Here is a 21,107-nt window from a genome sequence, read left to right as displayed (position 1 = left end):
TAGGACGCTGGTCTCAGCAGCCACCTAAGAAATAATTGAGAATCGCACACCTGTGTCCTAGACAGAATCATGTCTGTCTTTAAAAGCAGACGCCTTACTCTCTGATTCTCTAACCGGTGCCAGTTACAGAATTGCACCTGCTTGTTCAAGGGATCCCTTGCCATCGGCTGATCGTGGCAAGGGAATCCCTGATCAGCTGAGCTGGCAGGCTTCCCCTACCGTCTCAGCTGATCGGAAGGAAAATACCCCAGCCATGATCAGCTAAGCCAGCTGTGGCAGGGGACCCTCTAACACATACCGCAAAATTGGCAGGAGGAATGCCCACTCCCTCCTGCCGCTGACTCCCTCAGAAGCAGTGACACCCCCTAAAACAAAGAGTGGCAGGAGGGATGCCCACTCCTTCCTGCTGCCGACCCCCCACCCCCATCATGATTAGCAGGAGGGATATTCACTCCCTCCTGCCGACACCCTGCAGAACTTCCGACACCCCCAATCGCTGATGCCCCCCCAAAACATCAAGCTCTCCGTCACCCACAAACCTACCCCGACACCCCCCCATACCTTTTGGAAGAAAGTTCGGCCGGAGGGATTCTTACTCCCTCCAGCCAGCAAGCCCGCTTCTTCAAAATGGTGGGCCATCCCTTTCCCAGTGCATCCTGGGATGCACTGGGGAGGAGCCTAAGGCCTGACTGGCTCAAATGCCTAAGGCCTCTCCCATAGGGGCCTTTCTTACAAAAGGTATGGGGGGTGTCGGGGTAGGTTTAGGGGTGTAGAGTGGGGGTCTGGAGGTTTTGGGGCGATGGGGGGCTTGATTTTTGGGGGCATCAACGGTTGAGAGGTGTCGGGGTTCTGCAGGGTTCTGGCAGGAGGGAGTTCCAGTGGGTGTTAGCAAGAGGGAGTGGGCATCTCTCCTACTGGCTTTCAACGGGGAAGGGGAGAGTCACTGCTTATGGGGGGTGTCAGCAGGAAGGAGTGGGTATCCCTCCTACTGGTTTTCAACGGGGAAGGGGGGGAGTCACCGCTTCTGGGGGGTGTCAGCAGGAAGGAGGCATCCCTTCTGCTAATCATGATGGAGCCTGTCGGCTCAGCTGATTGGGGATTTCTTTGCCGTGAGCAGCTCAGCCAGCTGCGTCTACTTTTAACTTTGGAAATGTAGGCCAGCATTTTGCAGGCCCACATTTCAGGCCCCTATAATGGGAAAACACCTTCAGTACAGACTTATCTAAGTTCAGTCTCTGAAGGTCGCAAACAGGCTGTATTTTCAGAGCATCCCTACTGCAAAAGCATAAGATATCTGCATGTATACTACATCCACTGAATGCAAATCTTATCTCATGCATATACAGTAGGGATATCCTGAAAATCTGGCCTGTTTGTGGACCTCAAAGACTAAACTTAGACAAGCCTGCTTTAATAGATAGATCCCTTCATGTATCTCATAAATGACTTTATTAAATCCAAAGTATGTCTGTCTGTCTGTTTGTAGGTATGTATTTATATCATTCATTCATTTTATATGCTGCAAACTTATTAAGGGGTTCATTTTCAAAGCAGACAAACACACTAAGTACCATAGGTTTCTATGTGTGTCTAAGTGCTTTAAAATTAAGCCCCAAAATCTCATATAGTTTACACAATAAAAAATTTACAGCAGAGAAACTGGAACTCTCCAGTAGGCCTCAATTTCACACATCCCCCTATCCTTCCCCATACACAACCCTAAATAGCCAGGTTTTAAACTTTCTATGAAAACATGCCAGTGAGCTATCATAAGGTAAAAAATTAATATGGAAGATAAAAAAATCTGATTTAAAACTCTAACACAGATCTTCAGGGCACACTTATTAAACTGGTCCCCAGGTGATTAAACCATAGCCTGAGATGTCCTAACCCTCGTGCTCCTTTCTTTCAATTAAGTTAGGAAATACTATACTAGTATCAAGTGGCAGCAAAGAACTGGCCTCACAGCAAGCTGCCTTCAGATTATTTCCCTGTGGAAAGCCCAGCAATATAACAGTGAGTTCAGACAAAGGTGAGGGGCAGATGGAAGTTTCATTACATATCATAATTGCTTCTGTAGAACTGAAGGGAATGGCGGTCTCCAAAGGAGACATCAGATTGCATTTCAGGAGCAGACATACTGGTACAAAACCAGTATATTACAGAATAAACAGGGTACAATGATATTTGTCTGGGGCAGGGGCTACTAACTAGAAATGCCCAAAGTAATCAAAAAAGAGTTTCTAAACATCACAGCTTGAACCCTCTACTGGTAGTATTGCAAGACTACTGCCAGGGGTCAGCAGCAACTTTTTGAAGATGGCAGCTGCTGAGGCAGGACCAAGTGAGGATCACTCCTGTCCCCATTGTTCCTGGGAACCCCTGGGGTGAATCATGGACAGAGTATGTGGGCACAGGGAGGGGAGGGGAGGGAGCTAGCTGGAAGGCCGCTGCTATAGGCAGCTATGATACATTGGGAAGCTGGCTGGCTGGCTGAGAGCTGTGGAAGAGGGGGGGGGGGGGAAGTGTGTTTCCAAAATTTGCTCAGGGCACCACAATTCCTTGAGCTGGGCCTGGCCAGAGCATAGGCTGTGTGGGAGGCTGAATAGGGGTGAATAGAGCATAAGGGGATATTTTATTAACATTTTGGGCCTTCTCAGTTCCAGGTTGTCTATACATATGAACATCATTCTTTATTCTGCTTCCTTCCCTCATAACCTTTTTCTTCAGAAAGGCCTGCATTTCTAAGACAGAAACCAAGCAGTCCTCACACCTTGTCACATGCCTTGTTTTCATGACTTCAGACTCTCACAACCCCTTTCCATGCAGGTCTCTAGGCTTAGACTCCCTAACACTGGAGCTCCATCTGTTCTACAAAAGGGCTAAAGTATGGCAAGCTGTTTCCCTGGGCTTTTTTAAGAGGAGTATGTGGCGCGGTGGTTGAAGCTACAGCCTCAGCACCCTGGGGTTGTGGGTTCAAACCCCGCACTGCTCCTTGTGACCCTGGGCAAGTCACTTAATCCTCCACAGCCCCAGGTACGTTAGATAGATTGTGAGCCCACCGGGACAGACAGGGAAAATGCTTGAGTATCTGATTGTAAAACCGCTTAGAAAACCTTGATAGGCGGTATATAAAAAATCCTAATAAACTTAAACTTAACTTAAACTTACCTCCCGATATTACTCCCCTTAATGGCAGGAGTTCCTGAGCCTTCTTTTGGTTTAAATTTAGCCCGGTGATTAGAAGTCTAGGGAGGTTTTTCCCCCCCCCCCCTTTGGGTTTTCTCCCTAGCTAATTGTTTCTCTGGTGTGGACCAGTGATAATCTATAAGTCTCCCTTTTCGAAGTCTTGCTACTTCAGGGAGAAATATCCTGTGGATTTTGAGGTCCATTTAATAAATACTGATTAACTTTTTAGACTCTGGAACTCATGACATTAAGTGTGACACTCAATTTTTTTGCTTGATTACTGGATAGTAAGAGTGTCTTTAGCTCTCAATTGTATATTATGATAGCAAAGGATACAGGTTAGGAAAAATAATACATGTTACTCCAGTCTTGCACACATCCTGCCACCTTCTACAGCAGTCATCATACATATTGGTTAGTATAGCTCACTGAGGGACAAGATGCCCCACAGTCTCCTTCCTTTCTCCACTGGCTGGTAACAGCAGTGGTTGTGGTGGGGGAGTGAGTGGGTTGTTGAATGCATTTTAATTTATTTGGCATAGTACATACTTGTACGTATGAAGCAGTTTTATAAAAGGCTCTAGTATTGGTTCCCAAGCTCTAGCATCGGCTCAGTGGCTGCCCGTAGCCAAACTCTGTGTCTTCAAGGGTCTGATTCTGGCGTTCAAATCTTTGCATGACATGGCGCTGGGCTACATGACGGCAAAGTTTCCTCCGTACATGCCGAACAGGTCCCTCCGCTGCCAGACCACCTCAACTGCAAACCACCAAACGATATTCCTGCACCCACTTTATACTGAGCCACTGGAATCGACTGCCCCGCCTTGAAGGACTTCGCAACTTTAGGAAAGCCGTAATAACACCTAACTCCCCCACCCATGACCAACAGATTACAAACAAAGTATATTGGTACTAGATCCCAGTATGTGTCGCATTAGGACAAAAACTTGAAAAATCTTGCACTGTAGCTATGGCAAATTTAGTATGTAAACTATACATTATGTACAGTCATGTGAAAAAATTAGGACACCCCATGAAATATTCAGTTCTTTCTTAAGAAATGTTCACATATCAATGTCAAATCTTTTTTTTAAATTTAATTTATTACATTACATTACATTAGTGATTTCTATTCCGCCATTACCTTGCGGTTCAAGGCGGATTACATCCAAACTAAAACAAGAATTACATTCAAAATTTGAAGGAATAGAATAAGCGATGAGATAAAATTTTAAGATAATAAAAATGTCGGGTAAAAAAAGTTATCAACGGGAAGTAGAAGTTTTTAGGAGATAGGAATAGGATGAATTAAGGGTTTTAGATAACGTTTGGTAAATAGAAGAGTATTAGAGAGTATTAAGGGTATGGAGAGTGTTAGATGTTGGATTGGGATTGGTCATGCTGGATAGGTTTTATGTATTTAGTGAAGAGTATGGTTTTGGTATCTCTCTTGAAGGTTTTGAAGTTTGTAGTTGAAGATAACAGAGTGGTGATTTGTCTGTCCAGTTTAGCTGCTTTGGAGGCTATAAGGTTGTCATAAAGTTTTTTTCGTTTGACATTTTTGGATGATGGGTGGGAGAATAGTGAGTGGGTTCTTCTGTGTCTGGTTGAGGAGGATTGATTTAGTCGGTTATTCCAGTAAGTTGGGCTTTCTCCGTTGATAGCCTTGTAAAGTAAGCAGTAGAATTTGAAGTGCACTCTCGCTTCTATAGGAAGCCAGTGCGAGTCATGGTATGCCTCTGTGATATGGTCATTTTTTTTTTTTTTTTTTAAATCTCTGGAAAAGAAAGTAATGTAATTACAGGTAAACAACAAAACCTTTCCTTGATTTACTCATGAAACAGATATCCACAAAAATGTGTATTCTAACTAAGTAATAAATTAGGACACCCTATACCCTAATAGCTAATGTTACCCCCTTTGGCCCATTGGTCTGAGGAAAGTTTGGCCCACTCCTCAATGCAGAATTATTTCAGTTGTGAGATGTTTGATGGGTTTCTTGCATGTACAGCCCATTTCAAATCACCCCACAGCATCTCAATGGGATTAAGATCAGGCTTTGACTCGGCCACTCCAGGATTCTCCATTTCTTAGTTTTCAGCCAATCCTTGGTGGATTTACTGGTATGTTTTGGGTCATTGTCATGTTGCAGGGTCCAGTTCCGCTTCAGCTTTAATTTTCTTACAGATGGTCTCACATGTTCCTCAAGCACCCTCTGATACATGGTAGAATTCATGGTGGATCCTATGATGGTGAGCAGGCCAGGTCGTGCTGCAGCAAAGCATCTCCAAACCATGACACTTCCACCTCCATGCTTCATAGTTCGTATGAGGTTCTTTTCCTGGAATACTATATTTGGTATGCGTCAAACATGTCCTCTTTTCTGGTGTCTAAATAATTCAATTTTAGACTCATCTGTCCTTAGAACACTATTCCAGAAGTCTTGGTGTTTGTCTACGCTCTCTCTGGCAAACTTCAGTCTTGCCTTGATGTTTCTCTTAGATAGCAAAGGTTTCCTCCTTGCACACCTCCCATGCAAATTAAATTTGTTCAAACTCTTTCTGATTGTAAAGGCATGCACTTTCACATATACAGCTGCTGAAACACACATTCTCAGATGGCAGTCTGTGATTGTTGTGACATTTACACCGATGCTTCATCGTAAAGAAGCGGCATGCCTGCTGTGAGTTTTCCTCGTATTTTCTCCTTGATTGATTCACTGCAAAGTGATCATTATGTTGGCGTAACTCTCCCCAGTTATGGTTGTCTTTTGTAGCATGAACTCCAGAAGCAAAAGTCCTTCATCATCCCAGAAGACCGTTGCCATGTCTTTACCTGCAGATTTTTCTGTCTTGACCTTTTTTGGGGTGATGGATAACTTTTGCTTCTGCTGCATTGACTCCATTTTGAACTCAGGATCTCTGTGGTCTTCACAGAGCATCTCCAAGTTCTCCTGATAGCACTGGAGCCTCGTGGCCTTCTGACATGGCATCAGCATTCTTGGAACTTATCTTGCACTAATCTTGGACATGCCCAACTTTTCATGAATTATTTTCCAATCTGTACCTGCCGAGAGAGATGCCCGTTTCTTCCTTTATTCGGGAAACCTTAATTCATGTCTGACAAGATTAAATCCTTGACTTTCTTGCACATTTCTATGGAAGTTGCTTCAACAGGCCATCCAATGTGAGGGTCATCTTCAATGGACTCTCTACCCCACTTAAACTGCTTGCTCCAAAATTTTACTTTGTAGGATGATGGAGCAGACCCACCACAAACTGCAGTCATGCGTTCATGGATCTCCTTTGGCTTTTTCCTTTCTTTTGTGAGAAATTTTATCAATGAACGGTGCTCCAAATCTAGCAGTTTCTTGATTCGCATGGGTCTCCTGGCATCCTGTCTCTTGGGATATTAGACTTGCACTGAGCTGCAACTGTGCATGAGTAACCTTGAAACATGTCACAACATGCATAGATTTGTTTCAACATGCTTGCTACTTAATTTCATACTCAGGTAGATAAATGAGCGTCCCTCGTATGTTGTTCTATAGAATAGGCACCATATTACAGAACTGCCTCTTGAACGTGCATGTTGATAGTATGGGCTATATACACATATAAGTAGCTCTGTATACAAACATTTATTTCTATTCCTGGGTGCTACAATTTAGGCACCCAACCTATGTGAGTATCGAGCATATTTTATAAGAACAGTTATGCACGTTAAGTACTCTGCGCCCGCTTATGCCATGTCTTGGCAAGTATAAGTGGGCAAATGTAAATGTGAAGCTTTAGTGCATACTTACAGTATTCTGTAACTTACTTGCATAAGTGAGAGACGTGCCCATGCTCCTCCCCCATGTGAATGATCCTTGCATTTATGTGCTATGGCAATTGTGCAAGTAAGTTATAGAATACTGTTATGCACAAGGAAAGCACTTATGTGCAACATGTAACTGCTTGTTTTCTATAAGTAACAAGTTGTCTGCACCTAATATTAGGTGCCTGTTATGGAACGAGGCAGGTGTATGTGTATGTTCCCACTGTGATGCTACTTTGTACATTTACACGTATAAAATAAATCTACTTATAAGAGAAGAGATTATTAGTAACATCACAAATGATGGTAGATAAAGATCGTAAGCAGATAATGTGATCCCAATTATACAGTAGCTAACTAATAGAACCATCACAGATCCAAACCAGCAACAAGATAGTTCAAAAAGAAATGCTTTTTTGAACCAGGTTATTTTGACTTATCTAAATCTAGTTCTTCAGGATCTTTGGAAGACTGAAAAAACAAAATAATGTAGAAAACTATATTTTAATATGTCCAAAAAAACAATGGACAGCATTGAAGTAGTTACGATCATGTACGGATCTGATTTTTAATAGAACAGATAAGGGAGTTGCTACAGTTGTTCTGACTTACATAAGCTCTGAGCTAAAGATATTCAGGAATAAAGACTTGCAGATGAATGAATGCTGCATATTTAGGTGGTGGAATAGTCAATTGTGGCTGAAAATAGGAGCAGAGACACTCAACAATGGAAAACACAGGCATACAGGTACACTTGCTCCAAACATCTTTATGCAGGTCCTTGAGAAAACAGTATCATGAGTTTCCCTCTGACATTGCGACGTCACAGGGAGGGCTTCCGGGTCGGCTGCGGGGGGCATGCATGAGCTGCCGCCCGCAGCCCCGAGCGAACACCACAGCAAGGAGGAGGGAGCCGGAAAGAAGGCAATCATCCAGGGGTGGCAGAAGGAGGGCTTCCGGGTTGGCCGCGGGGGGCATGTGGGAACTGCTACCCACGGCTTTAAACAAGCACTGTGGCAAGTAGGAGGAGAAAGCCAGCATGAAGGTAGGCACCCACGGCACAAAACGAACTAAAAAGAAGATTGGTTGGTTCGGCTGTGGAAAGAGCCCCAGTGCCCCAGTTCTGTCATGTTTACGTCGGTCGCTGGCAGCCGTAGCAACGAATCGTCTGAGTCTCCATTATATCCTATGGGGAACTTTGCTTTGATAAACGAGCGTTTTGGATTACAAGCATGCTCCTGGAACGGATTATGCTCGTAAACCAAGGAACCTTGGTTTACGAGCATAATTCGTTCCAGAAGCATGCTCGTAAATCAAGTTACTCGTATATCAAAGTGAGGCGGGAGCTTGCTTTCACTCTCACAACCAGCAGAAAGGGTAAGGAGCGTGTTTGAGAGGAAGGGCGTGCGGATGCCGCTTTCAGCACAGGGATGCGATGCGGTCCTCACGGGGGGGGAGGGGCGATGCCGGTTCGGGGTGTGTGATGCTGGTTAGAACATGCTCGGTTTGCGAGGCAAAAGTTTGCTGAGTGTTTTGCTCATCTTGCAAAACACTCGCAAACCGGGTTACTTGCAAACCGAGGTTCCACTGTATTTTTTTTTTTTTGCAGGTTTTATGTTTTTACATGATTTGTATTTCACTGTCATTGAATATGAGTTTGTGTCATTGATTTTGTATGTTTATTGTTTCTCGCCTGGATTTGTAGATAGGTGGGTTATAAATCATTTTAAATATATAAATAAATATTTTCCCCAATTTACCACACCAAACACTTCTGATACACAATGACAGTCAGCACGAAGCAATGAAGAGAGAAGTAGGAAGAGAAAACTACCATAATGTCACTACTATTAGCAAAGGTGGAAGAGGGGAGGAAAGGAGGGGAGGCGTGCCACAGTAGGGTACATGGAGAAGTGCAGGCCAGGCTGTGGAGCTCCTGCAAAATGTCACACAACTTGTTTAACAGTAATTCAGTAGGGTTATTTCTTCTAAATTCAAACATATAGGTTAATGCAAAGACTTCATTCAGTGGATACACCAGAACTCAAGAAATGAAGAGTTACTCACTTATTGTTTTGGCTCCAATCACAACCAAAAACTGCAGCTGGATGTTTGTACTTGTGAAGAATTTTGCCATCAATTGTTCGAATAATACTGAAAATAAGAGTCACCAAACATAAAATTAATTCTCTAGTTTCTGGACTACGATGACTTATTCTGGTTTATGTCTTTCTCTGGATTAGAAGTTTAACGTAACTTTTATTTTTTCTATTACAGTTCACAATATCAGAATGTCGTGCATGTCAGTCAAGTATTTGGATTTCTCTGCTGATTGCTCCTGGGGGAATTTTACTTCTCTGAATAATGCAATATAATCATTCTTTAATTATTAAGGACCCCTTTTACGAAGCTGCAGTAGCGAGTACTGGTGTGGCAAATGGGCTTTAATTAATTTAAACTTCAAGACAAAAAAAAGTCTTACAAAATAAAGGTGTTTAAGGTTTTGGTGCAGAATCCTTCCAGGAGTCCAGGAGAAATACATCTGAACTAGGGTTTCTGTTTTTTGTTGATTTCACTTCATTGTTCAACTTAGGATAAATTTTTATTTATTTATATTTTTTAAATTCTTTATTCGTTTTCAAATTGAACAGCAAGTGCACAAAAGAATATATAATACAAATTATTCTACAATAGCACATTAATATCTACCACATAAAAAACCTAGTGATGTAATAACCCCCCCAATCACCCATCCTTTTATCACATTTTCAATAGGAATATACACATATTATATAACATATTATGTAAAATTATTCCCAACTCCCTCCCCCCTTTAGTGTGCTAAAAAAAGAAAAGGAAAAGAGAAGAATCGATGATTATTCACCACAATATTTTGTCAATGGTCCCCATATTTTTATAAAGTTAGTATATGTCCCTCTTTGTACTGCTATTGCTCATTCCATTTTAAATATATGGCATAATGAATTCCACCAAAATGTGTAACTAAGGTTTCTGTGATTTTTCCAATTATTGGTTATATGTTGGATGGCAACCCCTGTCATAACTAATTAAAATCATAGCATGAGTTCCAAGCTAGAAGCAGTGCCGAGTCCGACTTCTTGAAAAGGGGAGGAGCCAGCGCGGCACACGCGGTGCCGAAGAGAGAGGAGAGAAGGGAAGCAGGAAGCAGAGGAGACAGGCAGCGTTGGTGCCGGGCACCGAAGCAAGCAGGAGGAGGAAGACAGTAGGCTCGGGGTAGCGGCGAGAGTTCGCTCCGCCCCCCCCAAGCGTCACAGGCAGCGCCGGACTCCCCCCTTGAAAAGGGGAGGAGCCAACGGCGCCCAGCCGTTCGGCGCGCGGCGAAGGCGTGCGGTAAAGGCGCTCGCCTTAGCGAGAGCGCCTTTGCGAAGGGCCTTGCAAGGGACGAGCGCTACTCTCAAGAACACCAGAGGAGAACAGACCGGTAAGGAACCGACAACCACAGAAGGTAAGGAAGAGACAGACACAAAAGAAACCAACCCGCACATACAATCAAGGTGAGGTAGAGCAGAGACAGCACACACGAGAGAGACAACAAGGCAAGCAACACAAGGAAGCAGCAGGCAAGGGACACAAGCACACAAAGGCACAGGCACTGTAACACAAACAGACTCACTCAAATAGGAAGCTTGCAGTCAGGAAGTCAGAAGGTAAGGGGGAGGTAGGATCAGTAGGAAAAAGAGCAGCAGTAGGTCACAACAAATCACTCAGACAACCCACGAGTGAAGCACGAAATGGAAGCCCAAGGAAGTCAGAAGATGAGCTTTCCTGTCTTCTGCATCGACTGCAATATGTATGACTACCTCCCTTCGGGGATCCAGGCATACATTTGCGATCGATGCATGGAGATGGATAGCTTGAAATGTCAGGTAAGACTATTGGAGGGAACAGTGATGGAACTCGAAGACAGAATCCGAGCACAAGGGAAGATTCTAGTGGAGTACAGCCCAAACGACGAGGTCAAGGATCTAGAAACGTTCATAGAGGAAGCCCATCAGCACCACGTAGAGTTCCCAGGGCTGGAAAACTGTACTCAGGAAACACATGTGAGGAGAGAAGACATCCATGCAAACACAGAAGAAAACGAAGACGAGATAGGAGACAACCGCACAACAGGAGGAATAGTGAGAGCACAGGAAGATGTCCCCCCACCCAAAGAACAGGAAACAATTTCAAGAGTATCATTGGAGGAAGATGACTGGCCCTACTCCAAGGACGTGGACCTACGCCCCCCAAGGAACTCCCGAATAAAGAAGATGGGGATCATCGTAGGCGACTCCATTATACGACACGTGGACAGCCACACCGCAGGAGGAAGAGAGGACAGAGTCGTCACCTGTCTGCCTGGAGCAAGAGTAAAGGATGTGACCAGCAGGATCTCCAGGATCATAGATGGCGCACGGGGAGTGGACACCGCTGTGCTTATCCACGTGGGAACAAATGATGTGAGCGGGCGGAAGTATGACAGGGAAGAGATGAAGGGCCAGCTCCGCTCACTCGGAAGACAATTGAAGAACAGGGAGGTGAAGGTGGCCTTCTCTGAAATCCTCCCTGTACCAAGAGCAGATGGAAAGAGACAAGGGGAATTGCAAGTGATCAACGCCTGGATGAGACGATGGTGCGAAGACGAAGGCTTCGACTTCGTGCGCAACTGGACGGCGTTCTGGGGAAAAAGCAAGTACTACAGAAGGGATGGACTACACCTCAACAAGGAAGGAGCAAGAGTTTTGGCAGGCAACATGAAGAAAGCAATAGAGAAGGCTTTAAACTGAAGGACAGGGGAAAGCCGACAGTCGACAACCGGTCGATGGCACGGACAACAGGATGCCCCGACGTAGGAACAAAGGACCACTACTCATACACAAGAGAGGTCGACCTCACAGCCAACAAAGGAGAACAAGCAGGAAAGGACAACTCAGACACAGGAGGGGATGACCACACAGCAAACATGGGAGATAACACAGGAGCAGTAAAGGATACCGTAAATGAAACTGTAAGGACAGCCAAGAGTAGAAGGTCCAAAAAGGTAACACGAAGGGAACTTAGATGTATGTATACAAATGCTAGAAGTCTAGGAAACAAAATGGGAGAACTAGAGACGATAGCAAGACATGAGAACATGGATATCATTGGCATAACAGAAACATGGTGGAATGAAGAAAACAAATGGGACACAGTACTACAGGGATACAAACTATATAGAAGAGATCGAGAAGGGCAGAAAGGTGGAGGTATTGCCCTATATGTTAAGGAAGAAATAGATTCTGTTGGAATGAGTACAACAGACAGGAAAGAGAAGCTGGAGTCCCTCTGGATCAAAATTCCTGGTCGCAATGGCGCAGATATAAAAATTGGCCTTTACTATCGTCCCCCAGGACAGGCGGAAGTCACTGACTCAGAAATGATGGAGGAAATCAAACAAGTATGCAAGACAGGCAATGTAGTTATATTGGGAGACTTCAATTTCCCAGGAATAGACTGGAAACTAGGAGCCTCCAACTGCGGCAAGGAGGCCAAGTTCCTGGAGGTGCTAGGGGATTGCTTCCTGGAGCAAATGGTAAAAGAGCCAACAAGAGGCGACGCCACCTTGGACTTGGTCCTAAATGGTCTCACTGGACCGATAACAGAAGTAGAAGTCATGGTTCCACTGGGAACGAGTGATCACAATGTAATCAACTTTAAACTTGACATCGGGAAAGGGAAACATGTCAAAACCTTAACCACCACCTTAAACTTTAAAAAGGGTAAATACGATTGCATGAGAGCCATGGTAACAAAACGACTCGAGAAGATGGTGGACAAACTTGAAACAGTAGATCAGGCATGGTGCCTATTGAAAAATACTATTGCAGAAGCACAAGATCTCTACATTCCGAGGATTTCCAAAGATCGGAGAACTAAAGGCAAAAGAGAACCGGCATGGCTTACCATACAGGTGAAGGAAGCCATAAAGGTAAAGAAGGACTCTTTCAAAAAATGGAAATGCACGAAGACAACCGAAGCCTGGAACAAACATAAAGATGAACAGAAGAAATGTCACAAGGCGGTGAGGGAAGCAAAACAGGACTATGAGGAAAAAATAGCCCGGGAGGCCAAAAACTTCAAGCCCTTCTTTAGATACGTGAAAGGGAAAAAACCTGCAAAAGAGGCAGTGGGACCCCTGGACGACAAGGGAAGAAAAGGGTACATCAAGGAAGATAAACAAATCGCAGACAAACTAAATTCCTTCTTTGCGTCCGTTTTTACGAAGGAGGACACCTCAACAATACCTGAAGCGGAGAAAGTGTTTGCAGGAGAAATAGAAGACAGCCTCACCACAGTTGAAGTGGACTTAGCCCAGATATACTATCAGATCGACAAACTTAAAAGTGACAAATCACCTGGACCGGATGAAATTCACCCGAGAGTCTTGAAGGAATTGAAGATTGAAATTGTAGAGTTATTGCAAAAACTTGCAAACCTGTCAATCAGAACTGGTCAGATACCAGTCGACTGGAGGAAAGCGAACGTCACGCCAATTTTCAAAAAAGGATCGAGAGGAGAACCGGGCAACTATAGACCTGTGAGTCTTACGTCTGTCCCCGGCAGGATGATTGAATCACTGATCAAGGATAGCATAGTTCAGCACTTGGACACACACGACTTGATGAAACCCAGTCAACATGGATTCAGGAAAGGGAAATCGTGTCTGACGAATTTACTCCAATTCTTTGAGACCGTGAACGAGCAAATTGATAGTGGAAAGCCGGTGGACATAATATACTTGGACTTCCAGAAAGCATTTGACAAAGTTCCACACGAAAGACTTCTCAGGAAGCTACAAAGCCATGGCATAGAGGGAGATATACAAAGATGGATAGGCAAATGGCTGGAAAACCGAAAGCAGAGAGTGGGCATAAATGGGAAGTTCTCCGACTGGGAGAGAGTGACTAGTGGTGTGCCCCAGGGCTCGGTACTTGGGCCGATCCTTTTTAATATTTATATCAATGACCTGGAAAACGGAACATCCAGTGAGATCATCAAGTTTGCAGACGACACAAAACTCTGCCGGGCAATCAGATCGCAGGAGGACAGTGAGGAACTCCAGAGCGATTTGTGTCGGTTAGAAAAATGGGCGGAGAAATGGCAGATGAAGTTCAACGTGGAGAAATGCAAGGTAATGCATTTAGGCAGTAAAAATAAGGAATACGAGTACAGAATGTCAGGTGCAACTCTGGGGAAAAGTGAACAAGAAAGAGATCTGGGTGTACTGATAGATAGGACCCTGAAGCCGTCGGCACAATGCGTGGCAGCGGCAAATAAGGCAAATAGAATGTTGGGCATGATAAAGAAAGGAATCTCGAGTAGATCGGAGAAAGTTATAATGCCGCTTTATAGGGCAATGGTCAGACCCCACTTGGAATACTGCGTCCAACATTGGTCTCCCTACCTAAAGAAGGATATAAAACTGCTGGAGAGGGTGCAGAGACGAGCAACTAAACTAGTGAAGGGTATGGAGAAACTGGAATATGAGGATCGACTTAAAACACTGGGATTGTTCTCCCTTGAGAAAAGGAGACTGCGTGGGGATATGATCGAGACCTTCAAAATACTGAAAGGAATTGACAAAATAGAGCAGAGAAGATTATTTACAATGTCCAATTTGACACGGACAAGAGGACATGAAATGAAGCTAAGGGGGGGCAAGTTCAGGACTAATGTCAGGAAGTTCTGCTTCACACAGAGAGTGGTTGACATCTGGAATACTCTCCCAGGGGAGATTATTGCGGAATCGACAGTCCTAGGTTTCAAAAGCAAACTAGATGCATATCTCCTTGAGATAGGCATATAAAGATATGGTTGGCTATAAAATAAGCCAGGTGAATACCTAGCAGGGCCTCCGCGTGTGCGGATCGCCGGACTTGATGGACCGAAGGTCTGATCCGGAGATGGCGCTTCTTATGTTCTTATGTTCTTATGTTCTTTCCATTGTCAATACTTGCAGCAACACCATGGTGTCTGTAGTTTATGCCACAAATGTCAGCAGTTGTTAAGAAGTCAGTGCTGCCCACAGATCCTCTTGGACTTGGTGAATTGGCAAATTACAATTACTGGAGTCAATATTCAAAGCAATTTAATCAGTCAGAAATGGCTCTTGGTCAGTAAAATCACTTCTTCAGGGCTAACTGGTCATATTGAGAAGCACTTTACCAGATAGCGCTACTGAAAATCTCCAGTTAACACCCAAACCAAAATTGGATATTTTGGGGATGTTCCAGAGTAGAGTCAACACTTGGTCAGTTAAGTGCCAGTATTCATCACGTAACCAGTCAAGGAAAGTGAATAAATTGTACAGCACATTAGCCTATCATTATGCAGTTCATATTAGCTGGTTAAATGTTGAATATCTCACTTAACTGGCTATAATTTCGGTGACTCTGCAAACCCAAAAATTCAATACTAGATCCTGGACTTGGTCTGGCACTGAATTTCTGGGTATAACACCAGTAGCAGTCAGCAAAATGCTGAGTGCTGCAGACTGAATATTGGACCCATTATTATTGCTATTACTATTATCACAATTTCTTTAGAGCTGTGTTTCTCAACTTGGTCCTGGAGTACCCCCTTGACAGTCAGGTTTTCAGGAAATCTACAATGAATATGCATAAAAGAAATTTGCATATAATGGAGGCAGTGTATACAAAAAGAGATTATGTACTTACCCTGGTAAGCTCTTTTCCAGTAGATAGGTGAGTCATCTAGACAGTAGGGTTATTTCCCCATAGCCGTATGCTGCTGCAGAAGGAATCCACTCTGGATTTTTCACTCTGCCTCTGTTGTACTTCATTGGGCTCTCTAGCTCCACCTTCAGTGAGTACCCAAGCACATAGAGCCACCCAATACACGTGAAGTAGAGGCATCTGTAGCAAAAGGCTTAAACAAATTGTTCAGCTCAAAAGTAACTAAACAGTACCATTAATAAGAACATAAGAAACATAAGAACATAAGAAAAGCCTTCACCGGATCAGACCGAGGTCCATCCAGTCCAGTGATCCGCACATGCGGCGGCCCATTTAGGTACTCCTGATTGGAGACCCAGATATACCGTAGCCCTCAATATGATTTGCAAGAAGGTGTGCATCCAACTTGCGCTTGAATCCCAGAACAGTAATCTCCGTCACAACATCCTCTGGGAGAGCATTCCAAATTCCCAGCACTCGCTGTGTGAAAAAGAGCTTCCTGACATTCGTCCTGAACCTGCTGCCACTCAGTTTCAGTCTGTGACCTCTTGTCCGTGTCACCTCTGAAAAAGTTAGTAAAGCTTCTTCTTGGTCTATTTTATCAAATCCCTTTATTAATTTAAAAGTCTCTATTAAATCCCCTCTCAGTCTTCTTGAAAATAAACCACAGGTACCTCTTCTATACTCATTTCTCTCTTCTCTCTCTACTCTTTCAGCTAGCTGAGCGCCAGGCACCACCATACACACCGTGGGACATAGGAACGAGAAAGAAGTAATGGAGGCTGTAGGAACACAGCAGAGCTAACCAGTATACTGCATCGAATGCCATATGTATGACTACCTCCCCTCTGGGAGACGGGCGTACATATGCAGTCGATGCCAGGAACTGGATAGCCTGAAGAAGGAGGTCGGGAGATTGCAGGTTCGAGTACAGGAGCTGGAGGGACTCTGCACCATAGAGGAACAATGCTGGGCAACGGAGGACACCGCCAGAGTGGAACACATCACAGAACAAGTTAGAGAGCTCGAGAATTTCATCGAGGAGGCCTGCAGGATGGTGGAGGCACGGGCCCACCAGCTCATCAGGAGGGAACCAACGGGCGGACGACAGAATCCACCATACACCATGGGAGTAGGACCTTGCGGAGAATCTGGACAGGCAGATGAGGAGGAGACCCGACAGAACCCGGAGGAGGAAATTGAGGACTGCGCCACCGACACAGACCTGAGACCAGAGAGAAAATTGAGGAAGGGGAAATCTGCTATCGTAGTGGGAGACTCATAGCTGGAGGGAGAGAGGACCGTCTAGTGACATGTTTCCCGGGGGCAAGAACGAAGGACGTCATCGACAGAGTTGAGAGGATCCTGGAAGGGGCCGAGACGGAGGAGACAGCTGTAGTAATCCATGTTGGAACCAACGACGTCAGCAGGAGGGACTACAACAGGACTGCACTAACTGATCAGTTCAGGATCCTGGGGAGGAAACTGAAACTGAGGGCAAGGAAGGTAGCCTTCTCGGAAATCCTGCCAGTACCGATAGCGGACGCAAGGAGGCAGAGCGAACTACAAGCAATAAACGGTTGGCTCAGGAGATGGTGCAAAGAGGAGGGTTTCCTTTTTGCACGGAACTGGACAACTTTCTTGGGAAAGAATAAGCTCTACAGGAGAGATGGACTGCACCTGAGCACGACGGGGACGAGGATGCTGGCACGCAACGTCCAGAGCGTCATAGATTTGGCTTTAAACTGAGGAAGAGGGGAAAGCCGACAGTCGATCTGACACATCGGACAAAAGTATCAAGTAAGGATACTGAGCAAGGACATTGTAAAAGAGGGCTCGGGACTGAGTGGAAATTTTTGGAACAAGGGCCTAAGGATGCATTACAGGGGCCCAGAGCCATGGACATGGAGCAAGGACATTGTAAAAAAGGGATCGGGACTGAGAGGGAATTTTTGGAAAAAGAACCTAAGGATGCAATGCAGGGGACACGGACCAAAGATATTGAGCAAGGACACTGTAAAAGAGGGCTCAGGACTGAGTGGGAACTTTTTGAAAAAGGACCTAAGGGAGAAATGCAGGGGTCTAGTGCACGAATAAAACTGGCAAGCAGCACTAATAGAGAACAACGGATTCCAGAGGGACAACCAAAAACAGGGAAACAAGCTGAGGACGAAACAGACACACCACAGGAGGAGGATGACCGAGACGAGGCTTGGGGTCTGGCTACTCACGAGGGGGATGCCAGGAGCGCCAAACCACGAGGAAAAACAGCAAGAAAGGCGAACAAACGGGACTTACTTTGCTTATACACTAATGCTAGGAGCCTAAGGGCTAAAATGGGAGAGCTGGAAGTCCTAGCCAGCAAAAAGGGACTAGACATAATTGGAGTCACAGAAACATGGTGGACTGATGACAATAAATGGGATGTGGCTTTACCAGGTTTTAAACTATATAGGAGAGATAGGTCACACAAGAAGGGTGGAGGAATAGCGTTATACATAAAAGAATCCACACCTTCAACCAGGATAGAAACAACAGTAAGGGCGGGCGACTTGGAATCACTATGGGTTAAGCTACCAGGAGGAACTGGAGCAGACACAAAATTGGGTCTGTACTATCGCCCACCTGGACAAACGGAAGAAATCGACCAGGATCTGGAGGCTGAACTGAGGCAGGTATGCAAAAGCGGAAGTGTGGTGGTGATGGGAGACTTCAACTACCCGGGAATAAACTGGAGTATTGGGCACTCAAATTGCATGAGGGAGACCAAATTTCTGGAGGTCACGAGGGATTGTTTCATGGAACAGCTGGTCAGGGAACCAACACGGGGTGATGCCACTCTTGACCTAATCCTCAACGGACTAGGGGGACCCGCTAAGGAGGTGGCGGAACTAGCCCCACTAGGAAACAGCGATCACAACATGATCCAGTACAGGCTAGAGATTGGATCATCAAAGGTAAAAAGAACTACAACGACTGCACTTAACTTCAAAAAAGGGAATTATGATGCCATGAGGAAAATGGTGAGAAAGAAACTCAACGACAGCGCAAGGAAGATGGACTCCGTAGAAAATGCCTGGGCCCTACTCAAGGGCACAGTGCACGAAGCACAGAACCTGTGCATCCCCAAGTACAGGAAAGGGTGCAAAAAAAATAGAACAAAAAATCCAGTGTGGATAACAAATGCAGTAAAAAAGGCGATAAGTGACAAGAAAGCATCATTCAAAAAATGGAAAAAGGACAAAACAGAGGAGAACCAAAAGGAGTGTCACCGAGTGGTTAGGAAAGCAAAAAGAGAATATGAAGAGAGACTGGCGGGGGAAGCAACAAACTTCAAATCATTCTTCAGGTACGTTAAGGGGAAGCAACCAGCAAGGGAGGAAGTGGGACCCTTGGATGATGGGGACAGAAAGGGAGTGGTAAAAGAAGAAAAGGAGATAGCTGACAGGCTAAATAAGTAGTTCACGTCAGTCTTCACGAGGGAGGACACAACCAACATTCCGGAACCTGAGGGGATCGTAAAGGGGGAGCAGGATGAAAATCTGGTCCAACTAGAGGTAAGCAAGGTGGATGTCCTCCAGCAGATAGACAGGCTAAAGAGCGACAAATCGCCAGGTCCGGATGGCATTCACCCAAGGGTACTCAAGGAACTAAGGAACGAAATAGCTGAACCACTTCGACAAATATGCAACCTATCCTTAAAAACTGGAGAGATTCCGGAAGACTGGAAATAGCAAATGTCACGCCCATCTTCAAGAAAGGCTCAAGGGGAGACCCAGGAAACTACAGGCCAGTGAGCTTGACCTCGGTCCCGGGAAAGATGATGGAAGCACTGATTAAAGACAGCATCTGGGAACACATCGACAACTATGGGCAGCTAAAGTCGAGCCAGCATGGCTTCTGCAAGGGCAGGTCATGCCTCACGAACTTATTATACTTCTTTGAGGGGGTAACCAGCCAGGTGGATAAAGGGGAATCCATAGATATCATTTACCTTGACTTCCAAAAAGCTTTCGACAAGGTGCCACATGAAAGACTACTAAGGAAGCTATGGAACCACGGGGTGCAAGGGGAGGTCCACCGATGGATCAAAAACTGGTTGGCGGACAGGAAACAGAGGGTTGGAGTAAAGGGCCATTACTCAGACTGGCAATGGGTCACGAGCGGAGTTCCACAGGGGTCGGTGCTGGGACCGCTACTTTTCAACATATTCATTAACGACCTGGAGGCAGGAACAAAATGTGAGGTTATTAAATTTGCAGATGACACCAAACTATATCGCAAGGTAAATAACATGGAGGACTGCGAAGATCTCCAAAAAGATCTGACAACACTGGAAGAATGGGCCAAAAAATGGCAAATGAGTTTCAACATAGGGAAGTGCAAAGTCGTACATATAGGGAAAAAAACCCGATGTTCACTTACAAAATGGGGGGATCAGCGCTAGGGGTGAGCAACCTTGAAAGAGACCTGGGAGTGATGGTAGACACAACATTGAAGGCGTCGGCACAGTGTGCAACAGCCTCAAGGAAAGTAAACAAAATGTTGGGTATCATTAAGAAGGGTATCACGACCAGAAAGAAGGAAGTCATCCTGCCACTGTATCGTGCTATGGTGCGCCCGCACCTGGAGTACTGTGTTCAATTCTGGCCTGGCTCAGAGAGGCAAGAAGAACAAGATCGCAAAAGCAAAGCGATCGACTGTGTTCAATTCTGGTCGCCGTACCTCAAGAAGGACATGGAGGTACTTGAGAGAGTTCAAAGAAGAGCAACTAAGCTAATAAAGGGTATGGAGGACCTCTCATATACTGACAGACTGAAAAGGCTCGGGCTTTTCTCCCTGGAGACTTAGAGGAGACATGATAGAAACCTTCAAGATCATGAAGGGCATAGAAAAAATAGACAGGGACAGATTCTTTCAAATTGAGGGGATCAACAAGTACAAGGGGGCACTCAGAGAAATTGAAAGGGGAGAAGTTTAGAACAAACGCTAGGAAGTTCTTTTTCACACAGAGGGTGGTGGATACATGGAACACGCTACCAGAGGATGTGATAAACAGGAGCACGCTACAGGGGTTCAAAGAAGCTTTGGATAGGTACTTGGAAGTCAAAGGGATTGAGGGGTACAGATAAGAGTAGAGGTATATTATAGGGATGGGATTAGAGGTAAATTAATCAGGGATCACTGTTCAGGCACTAGGCCTGATGGGCCGCCGTGGGAGCGGACCACTGGGCAGGATGGACCTCTGGTCTGACTCAGCGGGGGCAACTTCTTATGATCTTATGATCTAATGTTTTTTCTCGTTTCCATTTTTTAAACGAATTCCTCTTCTCCCTCACT

At 45.0% G+C, this 21,107-nt stretch overlaps 1 protein-coding gene across 3 annotated transcripts in view; it reads right to left on the bottom strand.

Annotated features, from left to right (window-relative positions):
- The window catches only part of WDR17 (WD repeat domain 17), a 265,042-nt gene that overhangs the window by 128,498 nt on the left and 115,437 nt on the right, over positions 1 to 21,107 (bottom strand). For all 3 annotated transcript variants that reach the window (XR_004539282.1, XM_033942775.1, XM_033942784.1), the window contains one exon: positions 9,076 to 9,162. Coding sequence is in view for 2 of the 3 variants with exons in the window: in XM_033942775.1 (XP_033798666.1) it covers positions 9,076 to 9,162 (87 nt within the window). In the remaining variant the exon portion in view is untranslated. The remainder of the gene's footprint in view (positions 1 to 9,075; positions 9,163 to 21,107) is intronic.

Source organism: Geotrypetes seraphini, chromosome 1, assembly GCF_902459505.1.
Source record: "Geotrypetes seraphini chromosome 1, aGeoSer1.1, whole genome shotgun sequence".
Classification (NCBI taxonomy): Eukaryota; Metazoa; Chordata; class Amphibia; order Gymnophiona; family Dermophiidae; genus Geotrypetes; species Geotrypetes seraphini.
This window is presented reverse-complemented; position numbering and strand designations above follow the sequence as displayed.